At 38.8% G+C, this 25140-nt stretch overlaps 1 protein-coding gene across 2 annotated transcripts in view; it reads right to left on the bottom strand.

The window, feature by feature from the left end:
* The window catches only part of ntn1a (netrin 1a), a 210134-nt gene that overhangs the window by 50241 nt on the left and 134753 nt on the right, over positions 1–25140 (bottom strand). The window contains exons 4-5 of one of the 2 annotated variants that reach the window (XM_043714647.1): positions 15113–15262; positions 12978–13031 (exon numbers count right to left, since the gene is read on the bottom strand). In XM_043714647.1, coding sequence (XP_043570582.1) covers positions 12978–13031; positions 15113–15262 — 204 coding nt within the window. The remainder of the gene's footprint in view (positions 1–12977; positions 13032–15112; positions 15263–25140) is intronic. The other variant, XM_043714648.1, reaches the window with a different exon arrangement.

The following is a 25140-nucleotide window of genomic DNA, read 5'->3' as shown; positions in this document are numbered from 1 at the left end:
GAGTTGAGACAAGTTTTTCATCTGTTTTATTGACTATAAGCAATTTTAATGGTTTGGATCTGGCCCCAGGATGGGGAGGCTTGATTAGGTTGTGTCATACTTAATCTAGTAGCTGATCTGAAGCCAATTCATTCATTGTTGATAAAAATGGAAACCAGATTATTTGTGCACTCTTGCTCTTAGAATGCAAGAGCAAATGTATCCCTTTTAATAAGCTGGTTTCAAAGTAAACAGAATGCATTATGTCCCATTTTAAGCATTGAAACTACAAAAGGAAAGTATGTCAAAATACAGTCATCAAGCAGATTGCACCTGACAATGGTGTAAACATACACATGATTTATTAGTCCCTTATTATATTTCCTGGGAGAGACAAAGCAAAGAATGCTAAAGAAAAGTCCTATTGCCAATTCAGGAAGAAAAGTTGGACAATTCCTTTCTACCTTTCACTTCCTGAATACAATGTGCCAGGGTCAATGGAATAATGACAGCAAACAACTTTTATATGATCGATACACCCGCTTCTCTAAGGAACTTCTTAAGTTCCTCTTCAAAGGACTGTAACAACTCCTTGCCCAGCACATATTTTGGTAAACTGTTCCAGAGGGGGATGCCTTTCTGCAAAAATAAGTGTTTCCTGGCACCTAACACAACTCTTTGCCACAAGTTTTGTAAGCATAACCTACCCACCCCCACAGTCCAATCCTTCCATTATTTTAATAACCTCAATGATACTAATTTTATTTCTCCAAAGTAAATAACACTAACCTTGAAATCTGCCTTCATATTTAAAGCTCAAAGGCAAAGTATTAACCTGATAACTTTCTTTTGTAACTTTTCTGGAGTCTTAACATCAATCACTATGTGGAAGAACAAAACTCAGTGCAGAAGGACAAGGTCTTGCTGAATCTAAGTAGTATCCAAGTAATGCATTCAAATATCCCATTTACTTCATCTACAACCTGAAAGTGCTTCAACACCTTCAATTACTCTTATCTTTTATATTTAATTGGTATGCCAGTCTGGAATTTCTTAAGCCCCCAAATATATGTCACAACATCCATCTACAATTGAAAAAACATCTGCCACAACTGGCCCATTCCCCTAACTTGTCCGTAGTGATCTGAAAACTACAGATTTGATCAGATTTACCAATGAGAAAATTTAAGCATTGTGTATATTTTAAGCAGTGGAGAAAATTGGTGAAAAATGTTCGAGATTTAGGCAGGAATACATTTGGGTTTTATTATAGATTACAGGATTGTTGAGGTAAAGTTTTAAAGTTCGGGATAACAGTTTTGTGAAGTTGAATTCTAGATGAATATATAAAGTGATGCGAAAGGGCATTTTTTTTTCTCCACTGCAGTTCAAATGTTTAACTTCCAGGATCAGTCTGTGAGGTTTCTCCCCCTGTTACCCCGCCTTGGGAATTCTGTTGCCACCAAACTGGCTGCTTGAGTGAGGTACTGGGTAGCAAGTGGCACCCATACTCAGGGAGACAATGTTGAGAAAGTATGTAGGCAAAAAGTATATTAAAAAGCATGTTAAATGGATCTGATTTTATCAGGAGAGGCCTTGCTCTTAACACTGTTGGTGTGTTCTTGCTGTCAACAGAAGTCACTTAGCACATCGGTGAAGTATTTAATGTGAGTAGGGTTTTTTAAAGGTTATTTAACAGAATGCATATCATTCTTTTCTGATTATGAAAGCTAAGACTATATGTGCAATGGAAGTCATATCTATCAATCAGTAACAATATTTAAAATAATGTGAATGATGATTTGTCTGAATGAGGATTGTATAAAGTAGCAGTTGCTAGTTTGTTGTTTTTCACCACCATAGTGTAACCCTTGTCACTTTGCGGGTGAATGTGAAGCCATGATGTCAACTGCATACAGTTCCATTTGTAGATTGTTGCTTGTCATTTATAGAAATCTGAACACGGCCATAAATCTAAAAACAAAATAATGGGGGTCAGAAACCCATTGGGTGCCGCATCTCTAGCTGTTTCCAGCATGACCTGGACATTGCCCTCTGCTGAGAAGAGCAACCCATTGTGCCCCAGAAACCTCTGCCCTGCTGCTGTCACGACCTCACACAACCCTGATGATATGATGCTCTATTTACAAACTTGGACACAAAGCTCCATTCAGCATATATGTTTATCATTCACTAAAGCACATGCATTCAGCTGCAAGAGCATTCTGCTGAAAGGGCCAGGCAACCAAATTGCAGGTAAAATAACTTAGAATGACTTATGCTGGTGCAAAGATTCTGAAGTTACTGTGGAATGCTTTCTGCCAAAAGGTGTCCTGGTGAGTTCTTGGATTTGGAAGATCATGTTACTGCATTGTCACAAGAAAAATGGAGTGTTCAGTGACATTAAGACTGCAACTGGCAAGTAAGGTAGGATAGTCTGCACTGTCAGGATTTGCAGCATGACAGGGAAATGGAGCAGAGGTATGGAGATGACAAGCTCTATATTAAATCTTTTGCTAGCTTGGAGCCAGAATCCTCAATCTGACAAGAGACTCTTTGCCTGGTCAGCCAATGTACACCTTAGTGGACGTACCTATCAGTGTTTTCCTGTGTGCCACTCTGTTGAGACTCTTTGTAGGAGAACTCATCTGTGACTGTGTCCTTAATGAGCTGGCTCATGAACTAGCCTTTCCCCTGATCTGGCTGCAGCCCACGCAGGCCCAGTGACTCTCTGTGTGCTGATCCCACCTCTTTTCTAGCCTCTAAGATATGGGCAGTGCCTTAGCTGATGAACTGAGCTAGTGGCTGTGAGTGTCAGATGAAGAAACAGGGTCTCCTCATCAATGCTGAGGTGCTCCTTTCTCTCCTCTGCCGGTTGGGTCAAAGCTGAGCCAGATATCTGAAATTCCTAAACTAGAAGAGGGAAGACTTGGGGAACAGAAGTGGAGTGGGCTGGAAAGCTCACGGTCACAACATTTTGTTTCTTGCACCAGAATGCAGATTGAGGGCAAACTGGGATTTGAGAAGGATGTAAGCCACAATCATCTTCTGAATTCAGGCGATATTGCTTTGTAATGTTGAGGTCAATCTCCTCTGTAGGATTCAGGAGATTCAAGAATTTCAGGATCCCATCAATTCCATTCTGCTCCCTTTATCGTAAAGGGACAGACAGAGCAGAATGTCAGTGATCATGTTGCCACTGTGTTCGGGTGATGTGCCTGCCATATCTGAACAGCTAGAGGTCTGAGGAAGTTGCAAGAGCTCAATGCAAGGTGGACATCAGTAGAACTGTATGAACATGAATATGTGGCTTTATGCCTTTGCCCTGGAAGAGGAAGCCCTCCAGTGTGGATTTTATGGGTGAGGTGAGAAACACCTAATCTAGTGTTCTGGTGGATAGGGTATGTCACTTTACGATGCATGCACCTCGACCACACAAATGAAGTAATTAGATGTCTTGTGGCAAAACTGCCAGGGAATCAGGAACAGCCACTTTAAATTGATCTCCTTGGCTACCTGGTTTCATTTCCTTCTGAGAATGAATTTGGTCATATGCAATCTCTTTCTAACCATGAGCTGATCTTTTTTCACATTGCATCTGTTAGAATATTTCTTACACCTCTGGAAGGTTTCCCTGCTACATCCCTCAATATTCATGCTCACTATTAACTGCTCTCTCATTCTGTGCCTTAAGAATCAATTTCTGAAATACCATTCTCCTTGCTTCCATCGTTCAATAAATTCAATCATCAAGATCAATTCCCATACACCAATAAGCCCCATCATTGTCAAGTGAGTTGATTTCATGAACTCAGCTTTATATAAAGTTGGGAGCAAAAGCAGACGTCAGATAAAAGCTGCACTGTCACTTGATCTGACACTGTCAGCTACCAGCTCAGATACTGGCACTAGAAGGTTATAAAGAGGTGGGATAGACTATGGTGAATCAGTGGGCATAGATTGGCTTCAGCTGAGCCAGTGGGAAGGGGTGTGTCAATTCCATAATTTTTAATGCAAAACAATTCAGATGAATATCATAGAATCCCTACAGTGTGGAAGCAGACCCATTGAGTCCACACTCCCCCTCCGAAGAGCATCCCACCCAGACCCATTCCCTCCACCCTGTCCCTGGAAGCCTGCATTTCCCAGGGCTAATCCACCTAGCCTACACATCCCTGAAAACCATGGGTAATTTAGCATGGCCAATCCACCCTAACCTGCACATCTTTGGACTGTGGGAGGAAACCAGAGAACCTGGAGGAAACCCATGCAGACATGAGGAGAATTTGCAAACTCCACATGGACAGTTGCCCGAGGAGCCCTGTGAGGCAATAGTGCTAACCACTGAGCCACCGTGCTGTCCTTTGAGAACTTTGATGGGAAGATGGACAGCGAAAGGCTGATGGACACACACACTGAGATGCTTGGAGTATTGGAAAGTTTGCAGTAGCCTGTTGTCATTTTCTAGGAATATGGAGGAACCCAATTCCAACTTTGCACGGGGCTTTGGGAAGAACTTGGAGTACATTCTTTCTATTGTAGGTGATCACCATTACCATAATAGCGCTGGTGCATCCAGCAGCATTTACAGACCAATATCTCAGCTTCCATTGTGGAACAGGCAGAAATCATTTACATCTTAGCAGTGTCATGGAAGCTCAAGCTGAGGTTAGGAGATCCATGCTAGTTATTCTGTTAGCCCAGCTTGATGTCATATCATAGTTGAGATCAATGCTATTTTTGTGGAGATGCCAATACACAAAGGAGAATGGAGATACATTGCAATATATTGTAAACTGTCCTCCAATAGACTGCTTGGATCGTCCGGCCTTGGCAGTGGGGGAGTGGCATGGGCTTCATGGTGCACAAGCCTGCTTTGCTCTCTCAGGAGGGCAGTTTTTACCCTCCCACTATTGCCACTGGAACAAACCCCTTGCCTATTTGCTGGCCAATCCACACTATTATTACCCATATGAAGTGCTACAGCCTGATGTCGAGTCGTTAATACCTAGAGCTGCTCAGGGGTGTTCTGAAAGTCGATACTGCTGAAATCTCTTTCAGTGAACATCATCAGCTTTCCACCAGCCATGCTGTGGCCTCTGTGTAAGAGCACCCAGTAAGGTAAACCCCCTGCCAGATGAAGGAAGTGCAAAAGAATTATACATTAATTTTTGTGCATATTATTGAATTTGTCATCTGCTTTGCACAGGATGTCATTAATACCAGGGTATTGGTCAAAAGGATACAGTGATAGTCTGTGGGATGGAAAGGTAAGGAAATGCAGCATACTGGGAATGGCAGTGTTAATTCTATGGGAATTGGGGTGTGGTTAACTGCTCAATGATGGCCAGCTCAGAGCTGGTGGAGTCTAGCTGCCTCTTCTCTTTCCCCACACCATGAAACCCTTGCCACCAGCCCATCTCCTTGTGCCCCCTCCATCTCCTCACCACCGCCGTCCTCCTCCACCACCACCATCTTCTTCTCTTCATTCACCATGAACTCAGAGTTGTGGTTGAGAATACTAATGACTCTGTGACAACTGTGCTGCCAGCACGGATCTTGATGCATGTACACTCTCCATATGTGTTTAAGTGATTAAGGGGAGTCATGGGCCATGTATGGCATATGTAGCCCTTGTCAGCAAGCAGGAACCCTCTGGCCAGTTGTAATGGTCTCAAGGGGGTGGGAATGGCTGACTGTCACTGGACTCTGGTATGGTGGCTCTTGCCAGGATGGTGGTTATTTACCAACATGCCCTGTGCATGATTATACACCAATTGTATATCAAAGAAGTGAAGCCCTTGCAAATCCAGTACAGCTCCCTGTTGAGATGTACCATCTATGGAGCCATAAGCGTGTAACTGATGATCCCCTGCACTATTCTGTGATGCCAATAATGCTTTTCAGCAACACTGATCATAGTACTTCCACTCACTGGCCTGAGAAGAAGAAAGTAAAAATGATCTCAACTCAAGGTCCCATACTGATCCCTTTAAATAGTGCTATAGCTGGGCAGTTAGAATGATTCTCTTATCGTACTGGGCATATGCCTAGTGGGAAACTTTAGCAGAGGGCACTAACTGGACATGTGATGTTGAAAATGCAGAAAACCGCTGAGCAATGTTACAAGTTGTGACTTTGCTGGACTCCGGCAAAGTGGAATCTAAGGTATACCCTGGTATTAATGACATCCTGTGCAAAGTAGATGACAAGGCTCTCCTTAGAGTAAGTGATTTGACGTTATGATGTAGTGAGTCTAGTGCATTTTTGATGCCGATCTCCATAGACAGGTATTTGTGGGAGTTCACTGTTAATGCTGCCCATAGACACTGGGACTGCCAGCCAAGGTGGAGGACTGAAGTGGGATGCAAGTGACAAGCTGCTGGGTACCTCCTCTGACTTTAATGTTGGGAATTGTTGCTATCTTGTTTCTCTATTATGTATGAGAATAGAAAATTGCATACAAATGAGGTGAGAATAGATAATGAGTGTTATTACACACAAATTAGCTATTATTAGTGAGATTCTCTTCTCATTTGGCTGCTCCAGATATGCCCATTTCTGGGACTCTAGGCTGTAGTATTGGCACCAGTGCTCTTACTGAGAAAATTACTGCAGCTCCACTATCTTCAAAAGGTTCCCCCAAATTCATTCATCAAATCATTTCCCTTCTCCTAATTATTCTCCTAATCAACTTGTTGTTATAGACCTCTGGAGCAGGAAGGGAGTTGAAACTGGGCCTCCTGGTTCAGAGTTGTTGCACTACCAGAGCCCTACAACCCTCTTTTAATCTCACTTATTGTCCACCAATCTATTTGTAAAGTGCTCATGATGATTTTATTCCATAAGGAGCAATGCATCAAGATGTGCTGCTGAATAGAAGTAGCTTTAAATTTACATTCATTGATGCAAAAATAATTAAATGGGAAAAAAAATGCATTCTAGTAATAAAGAATTGTTGAAGGATAAAACTGAAGTTAACACTGGAACTTTAGAAAGTCCAGACTTTCATATTTGCACATTGAATATAATCAAGAAGATGATATGATAAATTCTCCTGAAGACCAAGATTTAAATTTGGCCAATTGCTGGCCAAGTGAAAATTGTACAATGAACAAATTCCTGGAATTGTATCAGGTGAGTTAATTCCCTGATGAAAGCCAGGTCCAATTGCAGTTAATCAGCAACCCTTTCCTCTGGAAAGCCTAGTGTTTGAGTTGAACATGGCATAGCATGCAATCTTCTTTGGAGTAAATTGTACAGTCTGTAAAATAATGGGGTACTTAATTAAATGGGATCACTCCATAATTGGGTCAGTGTTCTAACATAGTCAGCCCACACCTAAAATTTGATGAAGGTACAAAGAACATTTTCTGAAAATGCCAGCTGTATATTTTAAGCGAGACTAGTTAGCCCCAGAGACGGATGTTATATTCCCAGATGTCAGGATGTTGCTTTTCTATTCTTCACTCTGCTTTGTTTTCTCAGGCTTTGCTACACCATTTTTTGCTTTCTGTTCTTAATTTACTGCATATCTATTCCACCGAGTTCCTATTTAATTTTTGTTATATTAATATTTATTTTGGTTCTTTCTTCCTTGTCCCTGCTTTTAAGAGATGACATTTTTCTTTCCTGGAAGATAGTTTCAGAGATTATGATCTGAACTTTAGTAAAAAATCAGCTAAGTGTCAATTTCAGGGACATCCATGTAAGGTTTTTCTCTCTGAGCTCCAGTGAGTTTTCTCACACTATCCTTATGTGTGTACTATGCCGCACTCGAATTATCTTATGCTCACAAACAATGGAAGTACTCATCACTGCTGGAACTTTCCAGGATTTCCTTTATCCACATAGTAGTTAGAAGACCCCTGATATGCACCTTGATCTGATGCATGGGATGGGAACCTCACCCTATGTCCAAAGTGGCTTAGTATGAGCATTACAATGAAGCGTATTGGTTTGACTCCAAAGTGCAGTGGAAGTGCAGTAGTGAACTGTATTATGAATGAGTAATGATTTGACATAATGGTGTAGTGAGTCTAGTGCATTTTTAATGCCAATCTCCATGGGCAGGTATTTGTGGGAGTTCACTGTTAATGCTGCCCATAGACTGGGACTGCCAGCCAAGGTGGAGGACTGAAGTAGGAAGCAAGTGACAAGCTGCTGGGTACCTCCTCTGACTTTAATGTTGGGAATTGTTGTTATCTTGTTTCTCTATTATGTATGAGAATAGAAAATTGCATACAAATGAGGTGAGAATAGATAATGAGTGTTAATACACACAAATTAGCTATTATTAGTGAGATTCTCTTCTCATTTGGGTAGAAAATCAGCCTTTCCTTTCTCAATGATGGAATCTCATTTTTACAATCTCATCATATTTTCTCAACTGACCCACCATTGCCCACATTGTTTAGTGGTTTAGAAGTCTTAGCACTATGTGACTGGTCTCCCATGATCCAATTCTCATCTGAATCAGAATGCAGAGAATTGTTCAAGAACAAAATTCATCTTGCAACAAGCAGTTAGGACCATGATTACCTGAAATATGGTTTGCACTGATGTCATATTGCAGAAAAGTTTGAGGGTCATCATTGCAAAAGAAAACATTGGCCTTACTTGAGGATTGGAGAGAGAAATAATCCTTAACCATCCCTTCAGTGTTGCAGGATTTCTGCACCATAATTCTTAAGATTCCATTTCTTTCTGTCACACCCATTGCTGTTTCTTCCTGCTTTGATCCCTACATAACACCCCAATCTAATTTTCTGGCCTGAGGAAATTCAATGTACAGTATCATCTTACTGGGTATAAAATTGAAGTCGTACCTTATATAGAACCCATAGCTTACTGGCAACTAGGATTGCATTGAGTGTAAATGGTAACGTTTCAAGAAGGGAAGAAGTACCATTATCCCCTCAAATGTTAATAATATGACCTTCTTCTAAAAGGTTCTTTGAGTAGTCAATGTCTGTTTCCAGTATTCAGTATCTGGTTGCAAAGTCTGCTGAGACTTGTATTAGCCTCTGGATATTATGAGAAGGGACCGTGAGAATCACTCAATGTTTCTACTGAGATTAGCTGTTTCATAATGTATGAATTCATCTAGTAATTACATCATAAATGCAGCAGTGTTTTATATGGTGTAAGAAGTAATTTCCATTTATAGCAGTCTGCTTGAATGAAGGCAGGTTAACCCCTGCTTAACTTCCAGAAAGTGAGAATTGTGCAATAAGTTTGTGCAACATAATTAATATAAATGTTTCTTAATGTTCTGTTTCTGTCAGTCTTCTGCAATCAAAATTAATAATTTCACCAATTCATATTAATATAATAAGTCTAAAGTGTTTAGGTATGAGTGCACCTACACTTAATATGCTTGTATGAATTTCTTTGTTATGTTAACACACACTAAGACTCATAAGATGTAGGAGCACAAGGAGGCCATTTGGCCCCTGAGTCTACCCATAACCCTTGATCCCCTTATTGCTTAGCAATCTGTCTATCTTATCCTCAAGTGTACTCAATGACACAGCTTACATGCGGTAAAGAATTCCAAAGATTCACTAACCTCTAAGAGAAGAAATTCCTCATCTCTGGGCTATTCTTTGCTCTGAGATTATACCCTCTGGTCCATGATCCTCTAACAAGGGAAACAACCTCTTGGCATATACAGTGTCATAGAATCATAGAACCCCTACAGTGCAGATAAAGGCCATTCATCCCATTGAGTCTACACTGACCCTCCGAACAGCATCCCACCCAGAACTACCTCACCTATCCCTGTATTTACCATAACTAATCTACATAGCTTTCATAACCATGGACACTACAGGGCAATTTAGCATGGCCAATCCATTTAACCTACACACCTTTTGGACTGTGGGAGGAAACCAGCGCACCCAATTGAAACCCACACAGACATGGGGAGAACGAGCAAACGCCACACAGACAGTTGCCCAAGATTAGAATCGAATCTGGATTCCTGGCACTGAGGAAGCATTGCGAGCCACTGTACCTCCCCACCCTGCCAACCTGCACACCTAAGAAGCTTATATATTTCAATTACATCTCTCCTTTTTGTAAAGTCCATTACTATGTTGAATAATGTAATTTAATTGAGCCCATTCACTTCAATATTGGACTAAACCATTTCCAAGTTCAGGTATTTGATCAGAACGACTGAACAATGGTAGTCATATGTGTGCAATAGCACTAAGACCAGCTGATTGAGTTTGGTTAATAAAGTTTATTTTCATACAGTTATGCTTGAAATGTCTATTGCCCAACAGTAAAAGTAAGTGTATTGTGCAACATGTATGTGTCAGTTAAAGAGACATTGATGGAAGTAAAATGTTACTGAAAATGGAAAATGTCTGGAAAGAGATCAGCATATGTGGGACAGAGGGCAGGAGAATAAGAGAGTGAGAGGTCTTGTGATACATTCTTGTGCAGAGAATGACTCAGGACATTTACTAAGGGATTGACTTGCACCACCTTCCAATGTTTTTTCCCTGAATCTATTTCCCACTTCTCCCAAGCTTCCTTGCAATGAGTGCCATCCTTCAGCTGGTTTCCAATCTTTGCTTTCATTTGTATCACTAGGAAAGCAATGTCCTTTGGTTGAGATGTTGGTGTCTATGTTTTTCTTTATTTGGTAGTATTTCCTAAAGGTCATCAATTTTTGTCCCATAATTTAATGCATTATTCTGTGTGAAAATGAGAAATAAAGGAAATTGGCATATCATTACATAGATTAAACCTATAGGTTCAGCTACAATTGAACACAACTACAGACCTATCCAACTAAGCTCTTGACCATACATGACTCATTATGTTATTCTCTTGTATATTAATTAGCAAGCATTGTAAAGATACTCAGCAGGATGGAGCTTGTTGAATTTTGGAAGGACATTCAATGCCCGAGATTTAAGGGGTAGTCTACTGGAACATTAAATCTGTGAAGAAAATATTGTTTTATCTTATTCCCTCAAACAAGAAGTGCTGACCTCTCACATATTGATAGTTCTTGCTGTCGAGCTGTGAATTGGATCATATTGTAACCTATTAAAGTTGTTGAATCAGTTACAATGCTTAATTTGCCACCTACAACTCAGGATGGTTTGAAACAATTAGTTTTTTTACCTAATGCCTAGGTATTGAAATCAAAAAGGAAAGTTGGTTAAGGGTCTCATGTATTGGTACCAGAGATTGTAATCTTTCTAACATCCCAACTAATGTAAGGCAGACTCTGTAACTAGCATTCTTTACTCCCCACTGAATTGTCCTTTCTGCACTCTGCCTCACACTGCCAGGCAGAGCTGCATTCAGCTCCTCAGCCCTGCTCCAACATTTAGTTAGATCATGGTTGATCGGTGTCTCAACTCCGTTAATCCACTTTAACTCCATATCTTGACACACTTACCTCACATCTCACTTTTGACACGTCAATCATCTCAGCATCCTTTTGAAAGAAAAGTGTTTGAGAATTCCACTAGTCTTAATGTTTAAAAGGGCTCCTTGAGTTTTACTCAGAATGACTCTGCTCAACCTCTAACATCAGGTCCTTTTTGTCTTGTCTCTCTCACCAGATGAAATAGTTTTGTGAATCTAACCCAACAAATTCTGTTAATATTTTATAGATCTGGATCAGGTCACCTTTCAATCTTCCAAAGCAATACAAACAAAGGTAATGCAATAGAGACTGGGATCTCCCAGGCTCCGAATAGTTCAAGACTGAATCCAGGACGCAAAATATATGTTGTGACCCAAAGAACGTTCATTAACTCCATGGGAATTGTTTGAGAAGTTTGAACGTCTAATGCGAATTTATCCCCCAAAAACCTAAAAGAAATTCTACAATCCTAAAATGTCTCCCTGGACTATGGTAAATTTATTTCACTCAATTGTGACCCCTAAAATGCAAAACAGAAAAATCTAGTGCAACTCCTGCTTATAAGAGTAACAGAACTGATTCCTCAAGCACTCATGAAGACCTTCTGACAACAAACCCCCCATCCCTAACCCTGACATCCCCAACCACTTCCAGTGACTCCCCCAGAACTTCTGACTTGCCTCACTCATAGGTCCATTCACTAACGCACTGAAAATTGGTTTAAAAGTTCCAAAGCTTTTCAAAGTGTTAGTGAATAAACACTTACGAGAATACGGCAGACAGAGCTGTAAAGAGGGAATGTGGCTTATTTTCCCCACAGAACTCAGCACGACAAAGAAGCAATTGTATTTCAGGCTTGTTCAGCATTTCTGAAGGAGCGACATTGTAAGATGCAGCCAGAAATGTGGAACTTAGTCATGATACAAGAAAACAGGAGTTTGGCCAGTACATGAACAAAACGTTGCAGATGAAAGAAGTTTGAAATAAAAATAGAAAGTACTGGAAAGAAAAATACTCAGCAGGTCTGGCAGCCTCTGTGAAGAGAAAAACAGAATTAATGCTTCAAGCTGAACATGATATATTTGAGTCAAAAATTAAATTCTTTTTCTCTCTTCAGAGGCTGCCAGACTGGCTAGACTTTTCCAGCACTTTCTGTTTTTTATTACCTAGGTTTGTACAACCTGTACTCATAATTTAAGCTTCTAAGTCCAGACGATGATGATGAAAATCAAATCCTTCACCTTGGCCACTATATTTAAGCTTCCTTAGTTCCAAACGCCTGTCCTAATTTGGAACTTCTGTTGAAGTTAAGCTGGAAGTAGTAGAGAGAATGCATTTTTTATTCCAACTGACATTGCACAATTTCAAACTGATAGTTGCTTGATGTTTTGTCTTTGCCGGTTATACCAAACTGTCATCAAGCAGAGCAAAACTTAAGATAAGACATAATATCCAAGCTTAAATCACCGGCGGAAAGGAATAGCCACGCAGCCAGCTGTTGTGGTTTGTTAACATTCAGTTGAAAGTGAGGAGATATCAAAACTATGGGAGTTTGTCCAGCTGGGAAGACTACATGTGAGAAAGATAATACGTCTAGTCTTACCGGCAGATTCCTCTGTGCTGCTAGCAGCAGTGGTAGGTGGGACCACTGGAATTTCTGTGGGAAAGAAATGCAAGCAACAGCAATGAGACGTCAATATATCATCCACAAGTGTTCAAAACATTTCAAGGTCTTTAAAAATTACGTATTTTGTGTAGATACCTCTTTTACAAATTCAAAGAGCATGTGTACATTCTTAATTTGAAATGTTTATTTATAATAATTGTGGAATTCTGCCTCCTTCATTCTCAGGAGTTTCTGTTGAATAACAACAAATTGGGATATTGTCTCCAACAAGACTTGATTCTTTCAATCCTACACCTTTCTGGCACTGAGTCAGCACTAAGATTGGCCATGCATGAAGGAGCACTTTCATTTCAAAAGTGGAGATTAAACTCCTAGATCTATTTTTTTTAAGCTGAGTGTTTCTGCATTTGAAGACAAGTAGACAGCATGAAGTACCAGAGACAGGGTCACACAAAATTCCGAAAGTTAAGAGATCACATTCTGACTCTGTCAGAGGCACACAGCACATCAGAACAAACACAATTGTATACGTCAGTGACATTATGTTATTCACCAAAAAAATAAAGCAAGGCTGTTTGAAAGGTGAGAGTAAAGAATCAAGTCTTATAGAAACAAGGATCACATTATGGTTGCCACTGTCTGACCTGTGTACACTCATGCTTTTAAGCTAGTTTCAATCAATCATAATTATTTTAGCTATACACATCTAGTGCAGAATGCATTTCAATTGATTTATATCCAATCATATCCTAAGGCTGAGTGAAGCTGATATGGTCTAAATAAATTTCTTGCCAGTTCTAGATTCTAAAACAATTCAGATGAGCTAAAGTTTATTAAAAATCTGTAGCATTTTCAATTTGCAAAATCCTATCTTGATGAAGAGACACATGGTCAAAATGTTTCCAGCTTGATAAAAATCAGGCAAATCCAACACAGGGAAGGGGAATGGGATCTTCTCTTATAAAGGGAGTTAATTTGAACACATCCTGATACAGGCAGTTCAGGCTTTTGAACTTTTTTGATATCACAACTAGAATTTAATGGTTTAAAGTCCTAATGTCCTTTCATGCAAGCCAGCGCACTTCATTTATGGAAGCTGAACCTCTACCTAATGCTAACATTATCCATCTAGTCTTCAAAGGTCATGCCTTATATTAAGTTTAGTTTCCTGCAGCAGATGTGGTCTTCCAGGCAAATGGCCAGTTCTAATGTTCATATGCAGACAGTGACTTTCAAGGGTTATTCGCTTAGGGTCATGAAGTTGACCCTAAGTCTCTTCTTGCTCACTGTCCAAACATGCCTCTTTTCTAGAGGAACAATCAGAACCACTACCAGAATGCTGAATCTAACTGCATTAAAGGTATTCTTTCTAAATCTTGTTTCCTACTGCATATGGTTCAGTGTTATACTTCAAGAATTGCATTCACTGCTGAGCAATCATGGTGGGGTCAGAATAGGGATCGTCCTCGATTCATAGCAGATATACTAGATGCGACATCAAATGAAGTTATGTGTTCTCTCTCGTGACAATGGATAACACAGTGGGTACTGAGGGTGATTGTAGTAAAATCTATAGCTGGGAAAGTTCTCACTTCTAGCCAATGCTGCAAAGTAGCAGGTGAAGAAGGGGCCACTAATCTTGTGGAGTTTTGTCCACATTTTGTTCTGACTGAAAATTTTCCTATGATTTGTGGTTACCTCAGCAGTAACTCAGCTCTGAGGGAGCCAGAATTCCAAGTTATATTGTGTCATGATGCAAATTTTTGAGGTTGGAAAAAAAATGCATAGTCAGGGCAATGCAGCAAGAATCTAGTGCTACATCTGACTTATTGAATCCTTGAATGTTTTGTGGCTGTCTGAACTAGTCCATATAAGTATACAGTCATGGTATCGATGATGCACTATTGCCGTTGGCCATGAGAATGTTTGCTGTATCAATTAGCTTTGCTTCTAAGGACAAGGACAACTTTGTCTAGGCTCTTTAGAAAAATGAAGATAATTTCTTTGGACCCAATCATTTCTAGCTCGTTGTCAGACTCAAACAAATTTCAATTCAGACCACGCTATAAAACTATTTCTACTTAGAGGGACAAAAAGATTAGTCCACGTACTTATGCAAGGGGCAATGGGAGATCGACTTTGCTGATAACCTTTCGCACATCTGTTGCATGTGATGCCGGTCACACCATCTTTACAGGGACATTGACCTGTTGTTTGGTTACAGGTCTTGCCAGCTGCACCCACCGGATGGCAATCGCATGCTGTGAGGAACATACAACAATGGGTAAGGAAAGGCAACGTAAACCAACAATAATAGAGTTTCAGAGTAAATGAGGACATAAAACAAGGGGAATAAAGAAGAGATTCACTGAGATAGTGATGCAGCCTGTACATTTGCTGCTCATAATCTTTCCTTTTAAATTGTGCTACCTGCCTCAACTCTTCCCTCAGAGAATGTGGTTTGATATTCTTCATTATATTTAACCAACAAAAATTTCCCAAGTCATCATTGACATAAGGACAAAATAATTAGAACTTCAAGGTATCATTTGTTCACTTGCCAAATTCATTCAATACAAGTTCAAAAAGATTCTAGTCAGTGGACAAGAAAGCCAATCACTGCAATCAGATTTAAATAATCCTCAACACAAGAATGGTCAAGAAAAAGTATGCCGTGCAAATATTGTACAAAAGTTCACAATGAAATAAGGATCAATGCTCTGACTAGTTGTGTTACAAACACTGAAGCTTTCTTTTGAATTGATGTTAGAATTTAAATCCTTTGTACAGTCTTTGATTCTCATGAAAGTGCATTACAAATTAAAATTATCAAGACGTCCCTTCTAAATTGAGTATGCTCTGATTTCATAATACAAAATTAGAGAAACATATGAAGAACGGGAATATGACAATAACTTATAAACCATTCTATACAGTATTGTAATGCTTCCAATTAACACATAAGTAATTCCACTGTCCATTGTTTGAGTGGAAGTTTTAACTTCCAAATTTTAAAGATTATAATGCCTTTATTTAATACTGATAAAACAAATTTGGTGTAAACTCACTGTTCCCTCTGATGTTCAGCTTTATACCTTTGTATCTCTGAAGTGAATGGTCATTTTAATTTCTAAACAGTATTTGCTCTACATTATATAGGAAGAAATGAATTTAGGATGTGGGAACAGGAGTAGAACATTCAGCCCTTCAGGCCTGTATAGCTTTATGACTCTATGACTCTATAAAGGTTTGACACCTAGAAATGCATTTATTGCTATTCTTTCTACTAATTTGCTGCTCAATCTCACATATCAAACACTACACAACAAAAGTATTTGCTGCAATAAACAGTCTTATTTGGTATGGGCCATCAAGTAAAAGTGTTTAAAGATAAAGTATATGTATATTATTTGCACATTTGCACTGTAAACCTACATTTATTAGCAATATACTATGTAATTGAAGTTAAGACAAATTATCTTCTCATTTATGGGGTTTCCATCCAAAATATTTTCCACAGATAGGAGCACTGGAAAATAACCTATGTTTAAAGTTACATAATGACAATAGTTGAAATGATCAAGTGTTATTTAATTGCAACCTTGTAGTAAAAATGATAAATGGGGGAAGCAATGCAATAAAAGGATGTGGTAAAGGAAGCCCAGAGCAATTGAGTCTATGGGGTTATTCTTCCCCCACGCTCTTCTGGATTATTAGTGAATCAAGATTTTGTATTGCAGCAGTCTTTCTTGAATTGCAATATGAAAACTGAGTAAACCAGTTCAATGCAAAATTGACTGTGTTGCACAATCTTTTGACTGTTTCTAATCTATTATGCATCATAGGATAATTGAAATATTAAAAAATCTTTTCTGAACATCATCATTAAGGGCACCTTTGTTTTTATTTTCCTCCTCTTTCTTCACTGTCTCGTGAAATATTTTCAAATTTAAATCAAGAAGCAGGGAGAGAGATGTCGTCCAAAGTACGTGGACAAAATGATGAAGCTGAATATGGTTAAATGTTGCAACAAGCTTTGAAAATTGTAAGCTTGTTTACCAGGTAGTCCAAAACCTTGCAGTATCAAAGCCTATAGCACCTTAAAACGGCCATCAAATAAAACTTCTTTTTGCACGAAATTGAGAAGTATTTTCATGGGAAATTGCTGTACACCAGTACGGCGGGATGCACCTGCTGATTTGTGGATCCAATGAAATGGTCTTTTAGGAGGTCATAATTTGAACACAACTTTCTGGAACTAAAGAATTTCAACCGCAAGTGCAGAAATGATAGATAGATGATTGGAGGTGCCCAGCAAAAGTGTGGGTGTCCATTTAGTCAATGCGATGAAAGATTGTACAATGTCAAGCCAGCTGACAAGAGACATCCATAATCTCCAAATAAAAAATCAATTGAATATACTTCTTCTCATGGTATATAAATTGCTTGACCCAGTTACCACCATCGCCTATGCCACAATGAAGTCTTTTTTTTTGGATTTCATCTAGAAATGTTCTGACCTGCACATGCATCCTTCATACAAATGCATTGTTTGGGATGCAATTACTTGTCTGTGCATATCAGTGAATATCTATTTGGACTGTTCTGTCTTATAGCAATAAAGGTCATTACCATTTTTAAGTACAGGAGGTAATTATTCCTCAAGCAGAACAGCCTACAGCAGAAAGAAGAAATTGGCATTAGGTGGTGAGGACCTAAAACTGTTCACACTCATTTGAAGGAAGCTGTGAAGATCCCAGAGATAGGGTGGTTGGCCAGAGATGATATCAGAGATAAAGAGATGCCAATAAATAATTTGTCTTAGCATTCTGCTTCTCATTTATTACAGTCCACATTATCAAACAGTGAAAACTTCAAGTCAAGTCTTACATTGAGTTTGTTCCATTCCTGAGGTAAGCCATTCCACTTTTCCTCTTTTCTCCCTTTTGATATTGTAATAGATACTTAATAATGAAGCACATGACTTCATCAGAACCCAGAATATGAAACAAAGCTCTCTCCCACAAATATCCATTTGAGTGGAATTAGGCAATGAGCTAGAGGTGAGCCCTGTTGGGTGATATATGAACAGCGAGTGAGCGGGGTTATTTTATTCGCTATTTAAAAGTGTGAGCCCTACATTTAAAGGAAGAATGCTTTCAAAGGATTACACATAATTACAAGGCATTCAGATTTTGCCTAAAACTGTGCAGCAGATTGGCATGTAAATACAATGAATCACTATCACGCTCTAATGAAAGGCTTTATAACTCAGCCATCCAGGCTGGAACAATGGCACCTTGAGAGACAACAGCATGCTCTGAACCATGATAGATACCCAACAGCACTATGCACTTCTCCTGTGGATGATCTAGACCTCCTGCTTTTGAGGTTTTGGTCAAGGCTATTTCATAGCTGGATTGAGCATCATGGTACAAAACATTCGCATTCAACCTTACAATAGGTCTTAATTAAAAATATTATTGGACTAATGTTGCAAATACTTATGAACTGAAATCAAAAATTGCTGGAGATCACAGTGTGGTCAGGCAGCTTCCGTGGGAAGAAAGCAAGCTAATGTGGTAAGTCTAAATGACTCTTCATCACACTTATGATATTTTTGGCAAGATGTAGGGTGGCTTTGATGAGTTGATATCCATGATAGTAATGTCAGTTGGTCTGTACATGAGGAAGTTCTGAGGATGATGTGCTGAGTAGGGGAGATGTGACTGTATGTGACTTGGCAGTCCAGGGAAGCCATGAATATGCCATTCAACCAAGAGATGGTTTCTCTTCTCTAATGCTCTTAAGGCAAATGCAATTAGGAAAAGCATGCAAGCATGATGACAGGCAGATGCCATGTGCTTTTAATGCAGCGTTAATTGATTGCATTCCTGAGTTTCCCCTTCCCTTCTGGAAAGTCAAAGATAAGGGGAATCGCCAACAAGAAACTCACCTATCAGAGAAGACGAAGATAAATGGCAGTCCATAGCAAATATCAGAAAGTTCCAAGATATTTTCTTACTATTCATTCCTTCACAGGAAGTGAGCATTGCTGGTTAGGCCAGCATTTATTGCCGATCACTAATTACCCAGAGGGCAGTTAAGAGTCAACCACATTCCTGTGGGTCTAGAATCATATGTAGGCAGACCAGGTAGGGATGGCAGATTTCCTTCCCTAAAGGATATTAGTGAAACAGATGGGGTTTTCCCCAACATGACCTTTGTTAGGCTCTTAGTTCCAGATCTTTTGGTTATTGTATGGTGGGATTTGAACCCAGGTCCCCAGAACATTACTTGGGTCTCTGGCTTAATAGTTTAATAATAAAACACATTGGCCATTGCTTCTCCTGTAAATATTGATTTTCTTACCCATTAAAAAGAAGCTCCTGCCAACCACTAGTACCACCAATGTGACAATTAATCACAATATAGAGAGTTGCATTCCTTAGCATAGCACATTGATGTTCCAATATAGTAGTACAAAGCCTATCCTATTTTGTTACTGTTTTTCTGTGCAATGCAATATCCATGCTATTGATATAGGTTTTCTGATATCTTTCATTGGTTTAAATTGTATTCAGATTGTATTGAAAAGGCTATAGTCACAGTCTATAAATTAAAACAAGCGTGTGATCTTATTTACATTGTATTATGTTTTCATGATATCTTAAAGTCCAGAAAATTATGTGATTAAATTTTATCAGCTTATCTGAGTCTCCCAGATGTTTTGCAAAATTTAGAAATGAGCAAGATTCCTAGGTCGATTATTAAGCAGCATCAGTAGTTTCCCAATTTGGTCATCTTCCAACACATTCCATCAGATTGGCGAGAGCTTACTCCTGGAAGACCCTATGGGGGAGAATCTAGCCAGCTCAAAGAGACTTGGAAGTTAAGAATGATATTTGGTGGACAGATCCCATTGCCGTTTGTGCCTGTGAGCTTTTAAAGACAAAACAAAAGCTGACAACCAAATAAGAGCTTTTTCCTCAGACTATGTGGAAAGTATGTTAACTCAGCATGGAATAGCAACAGCAATAAGAAGTCAAAACATAGAGTGGAGTCTAAGAAAACTTTATCTCATTGAAAATATATGAGACAATTTCAGATATGGTGTTACAAATATGGACTGCTAGCTGCTTTGCCATTTCCTGGTTAAAACATAGAGGTTGTGTTTGTTTTCTTGAGAAGGACCAGGGAGATATAGCAGCTCTATAAAAAGTTCATAGGAGGGCCACGAGATTAATACATAATTTAACAATCCTTTATTACCATGATAAGCTCATAAAGCTGAATTATTTTGCTCTGGAAAAGCATAGACATGAGGCAGACATGACTGAAGTAGCTAAAAGGATGTAGGAGCTAGGTTGTATATGTGAACAGATTATTTGAATTAAACAAATGACAGTATGATGAAATAACTTAAATCACTTAAACTTAAAACCAGGTAAGGTATCAAGACGTTTTACTTTGGATATGAGCTGCCAGCTCACGCAGTGAACACAAATTCACTGTGACATTCAAAAGGGACCAGTTCTTGGAGGATGGCCATGTTGTTGAGTGCAAAATGTTGATGAGAAATATACCGCATACCATTGTTATCTCCTTGGATTTGTCTTGATTGTCTTTAGAGGTCAGAAAGGAATTTTCCAAAGTTCTTTATTCCCGGAATTGGCCTGGGGTGTTCTCTTTTTAAAATATCTGGTGTTTTGCTCTCTCAGGAAGCTAAAGTACATGGTTTTTGGTGGACAAGGAAGATTAGGGATCATCTTGTCTTGTCGCAAAATAATACAATAAAGCAGACTTGATGAACTAATTTGTAATTGTCTTTTTATTATTTTTGTTCATTTTAAGTGCTTCCTCTTGCACTTTAATTCATATATTTGATATTTAAGTGCCATTAGGTTCCAGTCTTTTTTGTGTTTTTGCAATGGAATGCAATGGATTAGTAGGAATAAGTGCAATGGATTTGTATACTATGGACAGAAAAGGCCTGACAACAGTGACCAATGTTTGATAAAATTGTATTTTATCCATCTGTTATTTAACAAAGGTGTGGAATAATTTATTCTTTGAAAGCAATTTGATATATTATTAGGGATTTGGCTCAAGTCTCATGCTATCTGACTTCTGGTAATGTCTTGAGATTTGTGGGTGTTTTGTAAGTGTGCGAAGAAGCTTCCAAAGTTTCAGTAACTGCAAAAATATTAGCTTTTCCTTTGCAACATTTTGTAGACGAGCTGAAAAGGAGCCTTAGACTTTATCTATGGTTTCTAAGTGTGCATTTTAAGCTCTTTGATTATATTATGCAGAAAATCCATCAGAACCAAGTAAATTTGGGAAGTTGATCACAAACAGATATTTTTCATCTGATAATGGAGCAAATAGTGATCCCACACACGTAACATGCACTGAATTAGAAGAAAGAGAATGTTTAGTGACAGGATGTGCCAGTGCAAATTGTAATAAAACAAAAAGCAGGGAAATATTCTATTGTTTTAAATGGTTTGTAAATTGTTCTGAAATTTTTGAACTAAAATTACAGACAAAAAGCATATTATTTTTGCTCAAACTTTGAGAAGAATAGAAACAGGAACCATTTATTGCTTTGGTATGTTTCTCTAATTTATCTTTATAACACCCAGTATAAAACATTGGCATCAGATTTGTTTTACAGATATTAGTGAAAGAAGGGAGATGCACACTTGGAAAATGAAAGAAGCCTTTCAGTGGTCAAAGGGTTCAAAGATTTCCTCCTGTGCTATGGTATTCTAGTGTCTTTTAGAATTCCTGTGTCTTAACCATCAGATAATGCATGGTGCAGACAAATACTTTATTAACTTGTCCCAAAAGTGTTTCACATAAAGGTGAAAGAAACAACAATTACAATAACTTCACTTGGTTATTTATTCCTGCTTAGTTTTTCATGAAAGAAGCATACCTTTATAAACAAAACAATATGCTTAATCTTGGCAACAGCCTTGCTCAATTATTATAATTAAAACCAAGATTTACAGAACATGAAAGAAATCATTAGGAAAAAATCCTCCACCACATCAACAGTCTGAAGCTTTTCCAATAATCCAAACAGCTTGTTAATTTTTTTAACAGGGACATTTAAAGTGAGTATTAAAAAAAGATGGAATCTGTTTTTTTGGGACACAGTAAGAAAGATGTTGAGCTCTGAGCAATATTCATGTCTCTCATGGTTTTGCCTGGAGCACTTTCTCTGTTATCAGTGGACACTGCTGGTGATTTGTTTCATTAAAAACAACATAGTTCCTTAGACTTTCACTAGAAAATGACCATGCTATCTGATTGGAATAGTATTTATCAGATTGTTATAATGGTCATAACACATCATGAAGCAATGGTAATTATTCCAACAGCTGGTTTTATTTAATTGAAAATTGTATACACATTGGGTTTAATCTTGGGACCCAATTTACAGTGTGCCTTTATAAAACAACTAGCATTGTTTTATTGTATAATCAGAAAATCCTTCAAAGACTAATATCTCCATGTATAATTAAAACAATATTGTGTATTGCACCATTATTGAGCCTGACATTATGAAGTGAATTTTTCAATATGGTGCTTTTCTTTTGTTAACTTAATCTTAATCTATTCTGACTGAATCTGCTGGTTTTCATTTTATCTTTGGCTTTGACATGATATGACAGCTGGAAAAGGCCTGGTGCAGGCAATATGCAAGTGATTATGCTGATGAAATACTGAAATGTACCAATTTTGTTTGGGGGAAGGGAAAGGGGTGCAAAGAAAATGGCAACAGTGAAGACTGGGGCCATGGGTTACTCTTAAGTGCATAGTAGAAATTCAGATAGAAAGTGGAAGATGGCAGGAATTCAGATTGATGGCCTGTCGGCTCAGAGTGGAAAAGTTCTATTTTTTAAAAATGTTCTATTTACATTTTATATTGTAAGAGATTTGAAACACGCCTCTAGATCAAAGGCCCAACTCTGACGAATGATTAGGTACACATGCCAAGCATCTGACCATCATAAGGGTTTGGAAGATAATTCTGTTTGTATAGACTCCAATTCTTTCATTTATAAATTACCATATTAAAAAAACTGGAGCAAATACTACGATTTTTGAATTACTTTCTAATCATTTTGAAAGAGCTTCACCTGCAATATTAGCCTATTTCTTTCCCCCTTTCCCTCTGGAGTTCACTTCTCAAATTCCTCAAAATCTATCTCTTGGACCAAGCTGTTGGCTGTGACCTAATATCATTTTATTGTTTTGTAATGATCCTGCTTCTTAGTGTGTTTTATGATGTTAAAGGCACCAAGTTGTTCTCATTGTTGGTGGCTCCTCCATGTATTTAGAACACCTTTTGCTTTTACCTTTGACTATTTTCTTGATTTGTTTTGCTGACCTGAAATGGGCAATGATGCTTCTACTCCTAATGTAACCCTTTTTGTTGAGCTTGTCAGTGTCTCCCTGAATCAGGTCTGTCTTTTGGATGAAGTGCTTTTTTCACCTGGTACTTCAAAGCATCCAAGCCACTTTGTCACTTATCTCCAGATCTGTCTCTTGTTTTACTTCTTCCTTTCAGTGCTGCTGTATTGGGTGGGTAAGCTGGAAACCTCATTAGTGTACATGCAGTTGAGCTTTGTACAGAATTAATTATAACTCAACGATTGAATGTTTGAACAAGTGCTTAACGAATGAGTCACTCCCATGTTTTTTATACATCAGGTTCAGCACACTTTGTTGAGGGGTTGCATGGGGTGGAAGGGTAGGGGGGATGGTGGCTGAATGGGGGAGGTTTTGATCAATAGGTTTCCACTATGGGAACCATTAGCACGTCTCAGCTTTTCACAGTGGTAATAAATCATGCCCTTCATTAAATGAAAACCTTTAACAGGACTCAGAAGTGTCTGCATCTTCACAGTAGCTCAGCAAAAGCCCGAGTGACAAAGAAGGAGTTTCAAGGACAAAACGCAGGTGATTGCAGATTCCAATGTGGTATAGTCTGCCGTATTGCTATCACTATCATTTAAGTGCCTGTACTTCAAAAGCCAATTAGATGTCAACTGGAGAAACCTAATACAACACCGGTGCTAAGCCTGAGTTACATTACAGGTTCAAATTATGACTTGCTGCAATTTCATAGCTTTATTTGGAATAAACATGCTCAATTGTTAGAGATGCAAAGTTATTGTAATCCAGAGCAAAACCTTTTCCTGAATAAATTGAGCTATGAAGCAAGAGATTCTTATCAGAATGGTTAACAAACAAATACTCTTTTTATAAGTAAAGATGCCTTAGCACTTGAGTTGAACTGGTAATTGCATATGACCAACCTCATGAAATGAGCTGAGGCAGCTGTAACTATAAACTATAGGTATCACATTTAGTTTGGATCAAGAATTTCAGGGGAAACCCTGCAGCATAGCTTTTGTAAATTCTAAATGCATGGTTTCCAGTTAGTTCTAGCTATGCTGCTAAGAAAACATGTTTAGCAAAGTTATTGGAACCAACGACATTGGAAGGGAAAAGGTTGAGACTCTGAAGGGAGATTTCAGAGAGTGAGGCAGAAATTTAAAAAGGAGGTCCTCAAGAGTAGTAATATCTGGATTACTCCCAGTGCTACGAGCTAGTGAGGACAGGAATAGGAGGATTGAGCAGATGAATGCATGGCTGAGGAGATGGTGTATGGGAGAAGGATTCACATTTTTGGATCATTGGAATCTCTTTTGGGGTAGAAGTGACCTGTACAAGAAGGACGGATTACACCTCAATTGGAAGGGGACTAATATACTGGCAGGGAAATTTGCCAGAACTGTTTGGGAGGATTTAAATTAGTAAGGTAGAGGGTGAGTGGGACCCAGGGAGATACTGAGGAAAGAGATTGATCTGAGACAGGTACAGCTGAAAACAGAAGTGAGTCAAACAGTCAGGGCAGGCAGGGACAATGTAGGACTAATAAAATAAACTGCATTTATTTCAATGCAAGGGGCCTAACAGGGAAGGCAGATGAACTCAGGGCATGGTTAGGAACATGGGACTGGGATATCATAGCAATTACAGAAACATGGCCCAGGGATGGGCAGGACTGGCAGCTTAATGTTCCAGGATACAAATGCTACAGGAAGGATAGAAAGGGAGG

Source organism: Chiloscyllium plagiosum, chromosome 24, assembly GCF_004010195.1.
Source record: "Chiloscyllium plagiosum isolate BGI_BamShark_2017 chromosome 24, ASM401019v2, whole genome shotgun sequence".
NCBI lineage: Eukaryota > Metazoa > Chordata > Chondrichthyes > Orectolobiformes > Hemiscylliidae > Chiloscyllium > Chiloscyllium plagiosum.
This window is presented reverse-complemented; position numbering and strand designations above follow the sequence as displayed.